This window comes from Podarcis erhardii, assembly GCF_964252035.2.
Source record: "Podarcis erhardii genome assembly, chromosome: 5".
Taxonomy (NCBI): domain Eukaryota; kingdom Metazoa; phylum Chordata; class Lepidosauria; order Squamata; family Lacertidae; genus Podarcis; species Podarcis erhardii.
The window spans coordinates 85702783-85716481 of record NC_138509.1 but is presented as its reverse complement, the minus strand read 5'-3'; the positions used below and the strand labels follow the sequence as shown (position 1 = coordinate 85716481).

Sequence of the window (13699 nt, the reverse complement as noted above, 5' to 3'; positions counted from 1 at the left end):
TTCCATATGTAAAGCAACCACTTTCTCAACAGGCAACATTAAAACAACTGGCATTTTTATTACCCTGATGTTCCATATAAGTTACGATCATTAACCATTGTATATACTTACAGCAATTGCCAAGACCTCAGTTTTGAAACTGGGCAAGATTGTATTAATATCCAAGAGCTTGTGACTTCGCTGTGGATCTTTTCTTCAGGCTGGTTGTGTCGCTTGGTTGGCTTTTAAGACACATTGGGATTAGCCCATCAAAAAACTCTTAACTAACGATGACTTTTCTTTAAATACAAACTCAATTTATCTTGATTAGCCTTCATCCCTGCGTTTAAGCCCTCTCCACTCTGACATCACAGGCCCTTCTCCCAGACCATCTCTCAGGAGGGCTGTAAAAAAACAACACTTAATTACTTACAAGTAGCACATTCCACTGAGCTGATAAACCTATTTTAACATTTAACCTGTTAAGCTGGTGTTAGTCTTTAAGGCAATTGGTGCGTCCTCTGAAAATCTGAATCGTTCCTGAAAATATGCACTTGGCAACAGAAAAATGATCAGAATTGTTCTGACTGTTATCAGTCCACAATTGATTTTTTAAGAAGCTGTTTACTTCTGCCACATGACAGGTCTGTTGCCCCATAATTACTTATCCTGTTGGGCTGGAAAGATTAAAGTGCTGTTAAGCACACTGTGAGGCTAACAGACGGATCAGATGGTTATACTGCTCAAGCTCACAGTTTACTCTTTAATTCTCCCTGTCAGTTAGTTAACACCTCTCAGGCTGAATTGAGATGCTAAGGGCCTCTTCACAAGTTATCCATTTCTTAGTGAGATGTAGGGACAGGTCAAATTACCTGTTCCAGGTAGCCTGACATATTACAATTAGAACTGGGGTGATTAATACCGACAACACCCCCTTGTCTGGTTTCAGAGAAGCATTCCCTTGCCAAGGACATATAACTGGAGGCTGCAGTCAGTTGAAGACAACTTGGCCCAGCCCACGCAAGGCTAACTCTGCCCTGATCTCCCTTTTCTCAGTACAGTATTCACTAACTGAAGCCTGGCTTTGACCTTCCCCAGAAAAGACCTGCATACCTTGCTATATGCCACTTCCTACTATTAATGTACTTGCTCAAACTTCTTCTGCGTGCACCAGATTTGCATGGGAATGATGCATACTGCTTCACTGCCTGTACCTTGGATTTGTAATCAAACATTCTCTAATAAGAAGATTAATCTACTGGGTGACCTGTTATGCCAGATGATGCTAGGCCTGCCCTCAATTTTTGACATCATGTGCCCCTGACTCCCTAAAGCAGGGGAGGGAAGTGTCAGGTCTGGAAGCCAAATTCAGCCCTCCAGACCTCTCTGCCTGGCAACGCCCCTCACTGGCTCTGCACCATGCCCTCTTCAGGAGTTTTTACCTGGCTGGAAGTGGTACTGAAATGTCATCATGTCTATTGCTTGGTCAGTTGGAGGATGGACAGGTGTTTGGGTGTAAAATGTAAATTACTGTATGAGTCTGTAAGAGTAACAACCATTGCTCAGCCTTCTTTTTCCTCTGGCCTCTCCCACCAATGCCGTGTGGCACTCAAAAGGTTGCCCACATGAGAATGTGGTCCTTGAGCTGATACTGGTTCCCTGTCCTTAAAGGCTGCTATGCAAATTTGGGCCCTGTAGAATCATTCAGGAGAACGTAGCTGCTGGTATAATAATGCGGTCCTAAGTGTGCTCCATGCATACATGCCATCTTGGAATGCATCTAACTGAACCACAAGGTGGCATTCAATGAAATTTTGCGCAACATAGACCCATTGAAATCAATGGACCTAACTTAGTTGCATTCATTAATTTTAACGGGTATACCATGAGTAAAACTTAATTGAATACTTAGTGTTGACATATTTCAAAAAGCTTTTATTTTATTTTATGAAAATGCCAAAAGATCCAGGCGAACTGCTGCCTTCGGGAAATTCCCCTTGGCCATCACTTATGTCTTTGAAATCCCGGTAGTGTCCAGGAAAATCTGGACAAATGGCAGCCCTAGAATACTATGCATTATGCTCATGGACTGCGGTGGCATGCCTGGTATGGGTCTGACGCTTTGCACATCCTGTGGAGAGTGCAGGGATTGGAGGGCAGTGAGAGCGAGGAACTCATCAGAGGGCCATCAGCAGGCATCAAGGCCTAGCTCCAGCACAGATTGATTAAGTCATTGCTGTGAGCCAAGGTTCAGTAGACTCTAGCCTGGTAAAACAGGGAACCTAGGCTGGTTCCTAACAGAAACTATTATGAAATTCAGCAAAGAGAGGGGCATTACCCTTCCACTATCAGATATGTTTATAGTTAAAACAGGTTCCACACACATAATATTTGCTGCAATTGGGGGAGCAGGGACTAAATAATAAATAATGAAATGAAGCCAGTAGTTTTGCAAACCCACCACCATACACTGGCAGGCAGAGTGGAACCTAGAGAAGTTCTTTCAATATTAGGGAGATATACTTCCAACTGGTCCCAGTCAACAGCCTGGCTCAGGGGTATGAAGCATCTGGCCTTCCAGGCGTTCTTGGGCTCAAACATCCAACTAGCTCAGCCAGCATTATCAAAAGTCAGGGATGGTGGGAATTGTAATCCAGCAGGAGGGCCACAGATTAGCCACCCCTTTTGAACTTTTTGAACTAACCAACTTTTTGAACTAGCCACTTTTTGAACTAACCAAATTTTCTGAATGGTCTTCAAAGGCAGTCCCATGTACTGTACAACAAATTACAGCAGTCAACCCTAGATTATACTGGTGCATGTATGACTGTGGACAGGTTATCTCTACCCGGGAGAGGATGCAAGTGGTTCTTTGTTGCAGAGGCTACCAAGCTTACCTAGGCTTCTAGTGTCAATGCTGGATCCAGGAGTATGCCCAGCCCTATTGACCTGATCCTTTAGGGAAAGTGCAGTCCCATCTGAGACATCTTGAATACCATCTTCCTGAACAAATAGCTACCAACAAAATCTTCATCTTCTTGGGACTGAGTTTCAGTTTACTGCCCTGCTTCCACCCCCATTACTGATTCCAGTCACCTTATTTAATTCTAGATGGTGCTTGGGATCTGATACAATGGGTAAGCTTTGTCAAGCTGCTTGGCAACAGTGACCACAATGCTCTTAAGTTCAAACATACATGTGGGTGGGAATGTCAGACAGATGAGCTTTTCTGGAGACCTGAATTAATTGCTTCTTAACAGCCCAGCAGGACTTGCGTGCTTTTCTGTTTCTTTTTTACACTCCCTAGGTTAATTCTTGTCTGCCTTAATTGTGGCATTCTGGTTGGCATGTGCAACAGAGTTGCTGCAAAAGAGCTTAAAATCCAGTTTTTATCATTCTTGGATCTTTCCTGTGGCTATTTTTTTTTAAAGGTCACTTTATTCAAACATCCTCTTCTGACTATCTGTACTGAGACACCAGCCTTTGTCCGAAGATCTGGTCATTGCACTTTATTGCTGTGCCAGACCTGCTTTCCATATACTGTATTTTTCGCTCTATAAGACGCACTTTTTCCCTCCTAAAAAGTAAGGGGAAATGTGTGTGTGTGTTATGGAGCGAATGCAGGTTGCGTTGCTTTTGCTGAAGCCAGAACAGCAAGAGGGATTGCTGCGCAGCAATCCCTCTTGCTGTTCTGGCTTCAGCAAAAGCAACGCAAAGCCTCTTCAACAACATTTGGTTCAGATTATTTTTTGGTTTGTTTTCCTCCTCTAAAATCTAGGTGCGTCTTACGGTCGGGTGCGTCTTATAGAGCAAAAAAATACGGTATTTGCATTTGCTTCCTTAACGTTTATCTTTCAAAAGTGCCAAGGCATTTTCTTAGTTTCTAGGGACACTTAGAGAAAACATTCACATTTCACTTAAAACTATGGAAAGGGACAGCATCTGACATCTGCTCAGCACAATCAATAAACCTAGTTCAAATCACTAAACCTGCTTAAGGTGTCTTAAACCCTTTCTCAAAAAGTTCAACAAAATCTTTAGCCTTCTGCTTCATTGGTGAAAAAGAAGGATCAGAATCTCTGCTCTACAATACTGCCCAGGGCACTTCCTGCTAAGAGAGCAAAAGAGGAATGTCAACTTCATGCTTGGCTTGTGTGCTTCCAGCTGCATCTGGCAGGCAGCTCTTGAGAAAAGGATGCTAAACTAGGTAGATCTGTGGGCCCATTCCAGCTGGGCTCCTTTTATGTCAGGGGTGGGGAACCTCAGGCCTGAGAGCAAAATATGGCCCTTCAAGCTTCAGGACTCTCCTTCATCCACAATGTGCATGGGGGGGGGGAGGAGACCAGGGCCACAGCTAGTGGCTAAGGGCTAAAGCCCCCCTAAACCCAATCAAGGGATTCAGATCTGGATAGGCCTTGCTGGACTATCTATTTTGGGAGGGAAGGGATCATGCACTCAAGTCAAACCTTGTGATTCATGTCACATGCAGTCTGGTCCTTAAGAGCTTAAATCAGGGGCATCCAATATTTTAAAACAATTCAGTGTTAACGCTACAAAGTTCTAGTAATTCTCTAGTACTGTATTATCTCTGTGTATTTTCACTGTGATCTGTAAATCCATATATTAATTATATTTAATATTGCTCTATTTAGTTAATGATTCATGAACTGGAAATAAAGTGATGCTGGCATTAATATTCATCATAAGTAATATTTAAAATCTGACCTATTAAACAGCCATGGCAGTGGAGTTCTCCTTAATCAAGCCAAACATCTGTATTCCAGATGGAAGCATCAGTGATCCTTAGTCATGATGATTTTAATTAGCCTCTGCAATTAATGTAGCTTGCAGGCCTTGATTGAACTCATCAGATTACTTATTCATGCAAATGCTTCAGTGCAAGGGGATTACTTTTGATATATTAAGGGCTAATGTAGTGTAGGAACTAACAGGCTGAGCAATGAAGCTGGAAATAAGCTCTTTCAAAGCTTGCCTTGACTGTAAACTCAGAATATGAGCCTCAAAAATACCCCCAATGGAGGTAATAATATTGACCTACTTTACATGGTCATCGTAAGGATTAGTGAAATAATGACTCAGTTCAAATCATGGCATAGCACAAACACATATGAGAGCGCAGGTTCCTGGAGAGGAGATTGTGGGCACTGTGTTCCTCCTCTGGTTCTCCTGCTACCTGACAAAATATGTTGTAGTTTGGCTTAGTATATCATCCAAACTCGTAGTTTGTCCCCTCCGGACAAATCATGAGCTTGTAAACCAAGAAGAAACCTTGGTTACAGCTTGTGGTTTGTTTGGCATGAGGCAAACCATGAGCCTGGGTTCAGATGGCACATCAATCCAAACCATAGTTTAGCTCCAGTTAATGGAGCAGAAACAGGACTGATGAAGAGTACAGTGGCCTTGAGCTTCCCTTTGAGAACCCACACACTCACACTGAGCCATAGCTTGGCTTAGTGTTATGTGCAAACCAGGAAATTAATACTCTGGGAAATGCTATAGTAATTCCAAGCAGTCATGTGGAAATCATGGTTTTGGCCAACTAATAATAATAATGATGATGATAATAATGATAATAAATTATTTTTATTTGTACCCTGCCCTCCCTGGCCAGAACCCTAACCCTAACATCATAAAACTAACACAGTATACAAAGAACATAAAAACAATCAATTAATTAAAAGACATCTTAAAATTAGTTCAGAGCAAATTAAAATCTGGACAGATGGCAGTCCATAGGTAAAATTGAGAGTAATGTATTCTGTGGAAAATATTTTCTAGCCACCAATTTATTTATTTATCAGGTCTGTTTTAGATGTATCGCTTGGAAACAGTGTATGTACAGTGGGACACCATCCCCATGCTCACATTCTCCAGCACAGATTTGACGGCATGCAAGGTCAGACAAAGTACCATGTGCATAATGCCTTCATTTCCTCAGCCCTTTTATTCCTTAAGGCGAATGAAGGAGCACTTGTGGGCATGGGGATTTCATGTGCCTATCAGCACTTCAGTGTCAGTAAAGAAACACTAGGAGATACATCTAGGTTCCTTAGCATGACTAAACTAAAGCTAAGTACACGTTACAGGCTTAAAATGCAGTGCGGATGTTTTCTTGCTCTATTTCAATTCGATTTTGCAATTCCTGGTAAACATCATCACAGTTTGATGTGTTTCCATTCTGGCTGCTGTCTGTCCACAATTTTTCTACCCCATTGCCTACTGGTGAAGCTTCCATCCTTCCAAGTCTGCTCCCTAGAGATCATCATCCTGTAGTTGCAGCTGTACATCTTGCAGATGTAATGGGATTTACTTCCAAGTAAGAGAGGAAAAGAGAGGAACACATCACAGAGTTTAAGTTTAAGCACTTTTTTCACATTTCAAGCCCACACTCACACTCACACACACACACTGCTCATATTAAGTCAGATTAATAGTCTCTCCAACTGGTCTATATTGACCTGCAGTGACTCTTCAGGGCAGGGTGGTCCAATGCATGGTCCAAGGGCTGCAAGCTGCCCTCAGGGCCTCTTTTTGTGGCCTTCAGCCCTTGTACAGCTGGCTTTGGGAAGGTGCCATGAGGGCTCTGATAGGGTCCTAAAGTCCTCCTGCCTCCTTCCCAAAGCCCAGCTTTGTGAAGGAGGTAGGAGAGCTCTAGGACCCTGCCAAATCCTCGCACCTCCTTCCCATAGCCCTGTGCCTAGCTTAGCCAGCTTTGGAAAGACTGGGGGGGGCATCAAATGTTGGCCTTGCGCCCTCTGTCCAGTGCGACAAGGCAGTGTGTGGCCCATGGGTTCCATGTTGAAGTACTCTTGCAGCCCACTTGGTATGAAAAGTTGGACCACCCAGCTCCAGGGCCTCAAGCAGGGACCTTTCACAGCTCTACTGCTAGATGCCAGTGACTAAACCTTAGAGCCCTTTCACGTGCGAAACATGTGCTCTACAACTGAGCAACAGCCCTTCCCATGGGGAATATTGATGCTCATATCCATGAGCCCCAATCTGGTTTCCTTTGGTGGGGCTGAACTTCAATGCATAGGTAGAGTATACATAGAGCTCTCTCATCAACAAAATCTTCCTTGTTCTTTTCATGGGTGGCGAGACCCATAGGCACAAAACAATACAGGACTGGAGCTGCTGTCTCCACACTGAGGCACCTTTGAACAGGAACTATATATGTGCATCAGATCAAACCCTTCAAGTTTCCCTATTTTCCAGGGATAGCCCCAGATTTACAGAAGCCATCCCAGTTTCTGACATGATCCCAGAATGTCCTGCTTTTCCTTAAGATGTCCCTATTTTCATTAGAGAAATGTTGGAGGGTATGGAGTTATTTGACTCCCAAGCCATATGAAGGCAGCCCTATATAAGAAAGGTTTCTTTTAATGATTAATGATTAATGTTTAATGATTTTTTTAATATGTTGGAAGCCACCCAAATGGCTGGGGCAACCCAGACAAATGGGCAGGGTATAAATAGTAAAATAATAATGTAGAATGTTGTTGTTGTTTAGTCGTGACCGACTCTTCGTGACCCCATGGACCAGAGCACGCCAGGCACTCCTGTCTTCCACTGCCTCCCGCAGTTTGGTCAAATAGGACCAAATAGTAGAATAGGATGTCCCTATTTTCCTCAGAGAAATGTTGGAGGGTATGTCTGATACTATAGAGGGCTCTTTGCCTTTGAACTGTAAACTTTTATGTTGAGATGGCAGAACTGAGTGTCTTCTTGGGAAGTACCACCTAGGCTGGACTAGACTCACTACTAAACTGAAAAGGAAATCCTCAAAATAATACTTCATGATTAAGTGCATGCAATATAGGATTTTGGTGTTTGCAAATCCTTTTTTTCAAATCAACTTGTGGCATTAATCCTCTAATGGCATTATTCCCTTAGACTATATGCCGGATTAAGGAGTCATGATGAGGCAAAGTACAAAAATCCACGCTAATCTTTCAAAGGAGGATGCTGCGTGGGATGCAGCTAACGAGGTTGTCCCCATTAAGGGTCGGTCCTTCTTCTGTCCACCTAGTCCCTTCCCCTTCTGGCATATCATGGTGACAAAGTGGAAGGAATATATTTGTAGATGGTGTGTACACAAGAAACATCCAAGCAGTTCCGTGGCCAGAATCTGCCCTCCTTGAAATCAGTCATTAGTAACTTGATAACTTCCATTGTAAAGGCTTCTGTGCTTTGTACGATGTGAATGCAAAACAACTTATGAAACCTGTTTCCTTGTGCATTCAGAAGCTAGGTTTTCTTCTGAAAATCACACAAGAAAGCACAAGACCTTATCATAGTTGCAGAGTTCAGCACCTGAGTAAAACATGCTTTTGGAAAACAATGTCCTACATGTCTTTGAGAAAGGAAAATAGTCACTAGCATTCCCTTTCTGACTATATTATTCCTACAAAAGCATGGCCTGATAACTCAGATATACCCCCAGTCCTGTCCCTCTGAAGTATAAGCAGAGGTGAGTGCTGCAATGCCTAGACCACTGTGCTATCTCTAGCTTGTAGAACACGCCTTATAGAGTCAGACCATTGTTCTATTGAACTCAGTGTCATCCACAGCTGATGGTTGGAGCTTCCAAGCACAGTACAATACTAGCCTCAATTTTAAGGTTTAGGGCAGGTGTGCTTGAGGAGATTTCACCCCTCCCATACCCAAGAATCTCCTGATGATCTCCTGAGGTCTCTGCTGACTCTACAGAGAGGAGGAGCAATGTACTGCTCTCTACTTAATTAGTCAAGTGAGTGAATCAGTGTGTGAGAGAGAGAGTCAGTCAGTGTGTCGGAGAGAGAGTGAGTGCAAGAGATCGTGTTTAGAGATAAGGTTGCTGCTAAGAGCAGCTGCAGGCACTCAGAGTATAGCATTGATTTATGCTCAGAATATTTAGCTCTGTATATAGTTTTGTATCATAGTTGTAGCTATAGAATAAAAGGAAGATATTTTACAGAGCTGCTCTCCGAGTGGTTTATACTCTGCAAGACTCTGCAAAACGCTGCTGCGCAACGACTGTATTATTGTGATAGTGAATCCGGTGCTCTCAGCTCCAAGCTGTGAGTCCACAGCACTGTGACCCGTTCCTGTGGGAAAGGAGGTCTCTGGCAGTGCTACCCAGCTCGCCTAGCCCAGTCGGGGCTGTAGTGCATGAGTCCAGTTGGTACACTGGCTCAAGGGCGATGCTGACAGTGCTTGGCCCAAACAGTGTCATGGGCCAAGTGGGTAGGCATCAATGCTTCTGAATACTAGCTGCTGGAAACCACAAGAGGGGAGAGTAGTGATGTGTGTGTCATGCTCTGTTCACTGGCTTCCCATAGGCATCTGGATGGCCACTGTGAGAACAGGATGCTGGACCGGATGGGCCATTGGACTGATCCAGCAGGTTGTTCTTATGCCTGGCAGCCTTTCAGATGGGGTCTCCCCCAGCCCCACATGGAGATGCCAAGGATTGAACTCGGGACCTTCTGCATGCAAACAGAAGCTCTACCTGTGAGCTACAGCCCTTCCTCAACAACTACTCCAACAACTGCTGCTTTTAAAAGGTTCCACAATTATATGGGGAAACAGCTCCCTTGCCATGGTTTCATTTCTGGGGCTGGATCATCTCTTCTTGGACAGCTCAATACTAACTGAAGCCATGGGAAGGGGCAGTTAACTTCATTGCCTTCCCACTGCACCACTGCTGGAGCAACATGCTAACCAGGCAGTGCCTCCTCAACCAGAGATGAAAAGGTCTGGTCTGCATGAACCTGGTGGCCAGGTAGCTCACTTCCAGTGATTAGATACCAATTTTCACATGCGAAAAAGGAAGAGCTGTAGCTCAGAACAGGTGCAGGCAAAAGGTCGATCCCTGGCATCTCCAGATAGGACTAGAAATGAAATTCCTGGTCTCAAACTCTAGGGAGACACTGCCGGTCAGTGCAGACAATATTGTGCTGGCTGGACCAATGGTCCAATGGACCAGTATAAGGCAGTGCTCTGTGTTTCTGGATTACTGTGATATCATATAAGGCTGCACATTTTAGTATTGCTGTACATCTCATCTTTCAAATGGTAAAGTTCTGGGGATTTTAACGTCTGGTACACACTAGCAAAGTTGTGTGATCACCATTTCTATGTGAAATGCAGAAGATGATACCAGCTGAATGAATACAGTATCCGCCACAAAACTGGAGGCATCAGAAAATAAAGAAAATAAGTACATCATCTGTTAACCAGTCCTGTTTGGAAGGAATGGGGGTATCTTGGAGATTCTTGCAAGAGACTAAGCCAAGCTTGAGGTTCTGAAGACCAAATACAGCTATCCACTGCGTTCAGTATTTTGCTATTCCATGACTCTGTACATCACCAAAGTTAACTTTTTATTGTCCTGTGTGTTCACACCCTTTGTATATTTGCAGAATGGTGTATTTACCCAACATTACCCGTCTTTCAACCAGTGTGCTATGTACACACTCCTTCATCAATCCATCACTTCTTGGTTGCTCTACACTGAAATCTCTACAATACTTTGGCGTGTTCCTTGACTTTCTGGCACTTCATCTCATGGGTGTGCAGTGCAAAAGTGAGTATCCAATGAGTTCATCTGATGTGCTACTCCCACTTTTTCCTGAATCTTCAACTAGTAATTCTTACTTTTTATTCTTAGATTCAAAGACAGATACATTTTTGCATTGCTATTATTAACAATTCAATTTATTAGGCATTTGCTGTGTAAAAAGTTTCTAAGCAGCTTACAAAGATTTAAAAACATAAAGCATAACACGAAATCAAAAAGAAATGAAGGGGGTACCCGATATATTACAATAAAACTATACAAAAATCCCTAGAACAAACCTGTTAAAACTGCAGAAAAAGCTTTGGCAACAAAAAATGTCATCCAACAAATCATCTCTCAAATGCATGGGAGAAGAGATAAGTAAATACCTGGCACCAAAAGGATGTTTATCCTGGCACCAGGCGGATCTCACTGTGGAAAGCATTCCACAAGCAGAGAGCTACAACTGAAAAGGCCCTTGTCACCACCCTCCAAACCTTCCTCAGAGAAGGGCCACAGATTGACATCTAAGGGTCTGGGAAGGTACATAACAGGACAGATGCTCCAACAGATTTTGCCTTCTAAAGCACCAGTTGGGCAAGAATTGTGCCTGTGTCTTTGAAAAAGCACTGAGTTTAGATACCATGGGTCTTGGCCCTTGGACAAGTCACTAATTTCTCAGCCTCAATTCTGAATCTGTAAAATGGAACGATAGTGATCTGCTTAATAGGAATTTTGTCACTGCAGTGATATGGGAAGTCACAGAAGAATAAGAATGGTAACGTATGATGTTCTTAAGATGTATTATGTGAAAACCTAATGAAAAATATATTTTTTAAAAAAAGAATTTTGTCCGTGCAAACATAGTAGAAATGACGAAGACCATTGTAAATTTTAAAATAAATAATGTGCTACATTAATGGCAGAAGTATTGTGGCCAGAAGAAACAGAGCATTTTTCTGGCAGATCACTCTCTTCAAAAGATTTTGGCAGATTTCATTATGAATCCTACCCTAACTATGAGGACTAACTGTGAAGACTAAATCCCAATAGGTATAAGATATTTTTAGGAAATGAACACACTGTAATATTATTGCTTCATAGCTTTATCTCCACAGAAGTATGCTAGCTATTTGATCTCTCGGCTTTTCCCAGACTCCATCCGTGTTACTTTCAAAAGGGAACACAAGGATCCTTTTTTTCTTCAGGTAGTCTTGTAACTTGAGCTATAAAGTGACTCAGCCTTCCCAGCTGCCAGCAATCCGGCCCATGTAAGAGGCTCCGGTATCAAAGTCTACACAACTACTTCCTCTTTTCTCTTCGAATGATCCTACTCCACTACACAAAAAAATGCTGACCAGATTGTTCAAATGAAATGTTCGAGGAGGTAGTTGGGCAAAACCACTGAAAATACGCATCAAAGAAAAAGTTACGGTAATGCTTTCCACCGGACCATCATCTCCCTTGAAAATACTTTTGAACTCTGCACAGTTCTTCTGAAGAGCATATGTCCCTGCTTCACCATCGCACCGAAGCAAGAATTTTGCATGAGAAAGCTAATATAAGAACAGAAAGAGTCTGTTGGAACTGAATCAAGAGCAAACTCAAAGGATGATCAGCATCAACGCTGATTTGTTTCATAAACCATGAAAATACTTGGAAAGGTAAAACAACCTTTTGATTAAAAAGAAATGGAAGCTGAAGGTAGGTTGTTTTACTGTATCTCTTAAAAACCTCTGGCAATGCTTATTCTGTTTTAGGTATTTTAAGCTTTAGCATGCTCTGTCCCAAGAACTCGGGGAACAATGCTTAAAAACAGGTGCAACCAACAAATCAAAATGCTCAGTAGTTAGCAAGCATAAATATTGTATGATAGGGGTGGGGAACCTCTGGCTTTTATGCCAGATTTGGTCTCCAAACCATGCCCACCTCCCTCACACCTGACGCCATATGTGATTTCAGATTTGCTGTGGGTATTGCAAAGGAAGAATCAGGAGCTTAAAGTGAGCTCTTGATTGTTCTTTTGCCAGAGAAGGTGTGCTCCCACCACCCTTCAGCTGGTTTTTAGAGCCTTAAAGAGCAGTGTGGGGCTGTTTGCAACAGGGCTTTCAATCAACCCTGCATTGCAATTTGAAGTCCCAACAACCCAGGCTTCAAAGCACAGTATCACACACCCCACAAAGTAAAAAATTTCCAAACTTAAAGGTAAGTTTGCCTTTAAATACAAACTGGATTTCTCCCTGCCCTTGGTCCCCGTGCTTTTATTTTGGTTATATTGATATGGTTTCCATAAATGTTTTGTTGTGATTAAATGTATTTTTGTTTGTGAACGGCCCAGAGGACCTTGATGATTGGACAGTGTAGAAATACAGAAAAATAAGAAGAGATGGCTAGGAAGTAATAACTATGTACAGTGGTGCCTTGCAAGACGAAATTAATCCGTTCCGTGAGTCTCTTTGTCTTGCGGTTTTTTCGTCTTGCGAAGCACGGCTATTAGCGGCTTAGCGGCTATTAACGGCTTAGCGGCTATTAGCGGCTTAGTGGCTATTAACGGCTTAGCGGCTATTAGCGGCTTTAAGAAAAAGGAAACAAACTCGCAAGAACTTGCAAGACGTTTCGTCTTGCGAAGCAAGCCCATAGGGAAATTCGTCTTGCGGAACGACTCAAAAAACGGAAAACTCTTTCGTCTTGCGCGTTTTTGTCTTGCGAGGCATTCGTCTTGCGAGGTACCACTGTACATATCATGGCAGGAGTTGCAATACATTCTGAACTTTCTCTTACAATGAAATTGTGTGGGCATACATAGTACACAGTGCATGGCCTTCTCTACCTTGTTTTTAAGGCAGACTCAAGAGCAAGTGCTATCCGAAACACAATTTCTGCCTCTCTTTCTCTCCCTCCTCGGAAAGGCGCAAAGTGGACAAGCACAGAAAAGGTTGCAGATGGCTTTTTTCAGAGATCCCCATTCAACTTCTTTAGAAGTCAGATTCAGAAGAAGAAACCCTCTGCTGAGAAAGGGGGATGTGAACAGTACCAGGGCTCAGACCACGAGGAATCCAAAGAGGAAAGTGGAAAAGGAAGCAGAGGACACAAAATGAACGATTCCTGTTTAGAAACTCAAATGGTGGAGCAGATTTTCCCTGCACCAGGTAATAGTGA

General features: G+C 42.9%; 1 protein-coding gene across 12 annotated transcripts in view; it reads left to right on the top strand.

Moving 5' to 3' along the window:
* LRRC31 (leucine rich repeat containing 31) overlaps positions 1-13699 on the top strand; it is a gene marked incomplete at its 3' end in the record, with an annotated part of 120294 nt that overhangs the window by 92922 nt on the left and 13673 nt on the right. For 4 of the 12 annotated variants that reach the window (XM_081862480.1, XM_081862481.1, XM_081862482.1 and 1 more), the window contains 3 exons: positions 7894-7988; positions 10404-10567; positions 13450-13689. In XM_081862480.1, the coding sequence (XP_081718606.1) occupies positions 7963-7988; positions 10404-10567; positions 13450-13689 (430 nt within the window). In that variant the 5' untranslated portion in view covers positions 7894-7962. Of the gene's footprint in view, positions 1-928; positions 1834-5801; positions 5897-7893; positions 8005-10403; positions 10568-11748; positions 12245-13449; positions 13690-13699 lie in introns of those variants that run through there. The other 8 variants (XM_081862487.1, XM_081862486.1, XM_081862478.1 and 5 more) reach the window with 5 other exon arrangements.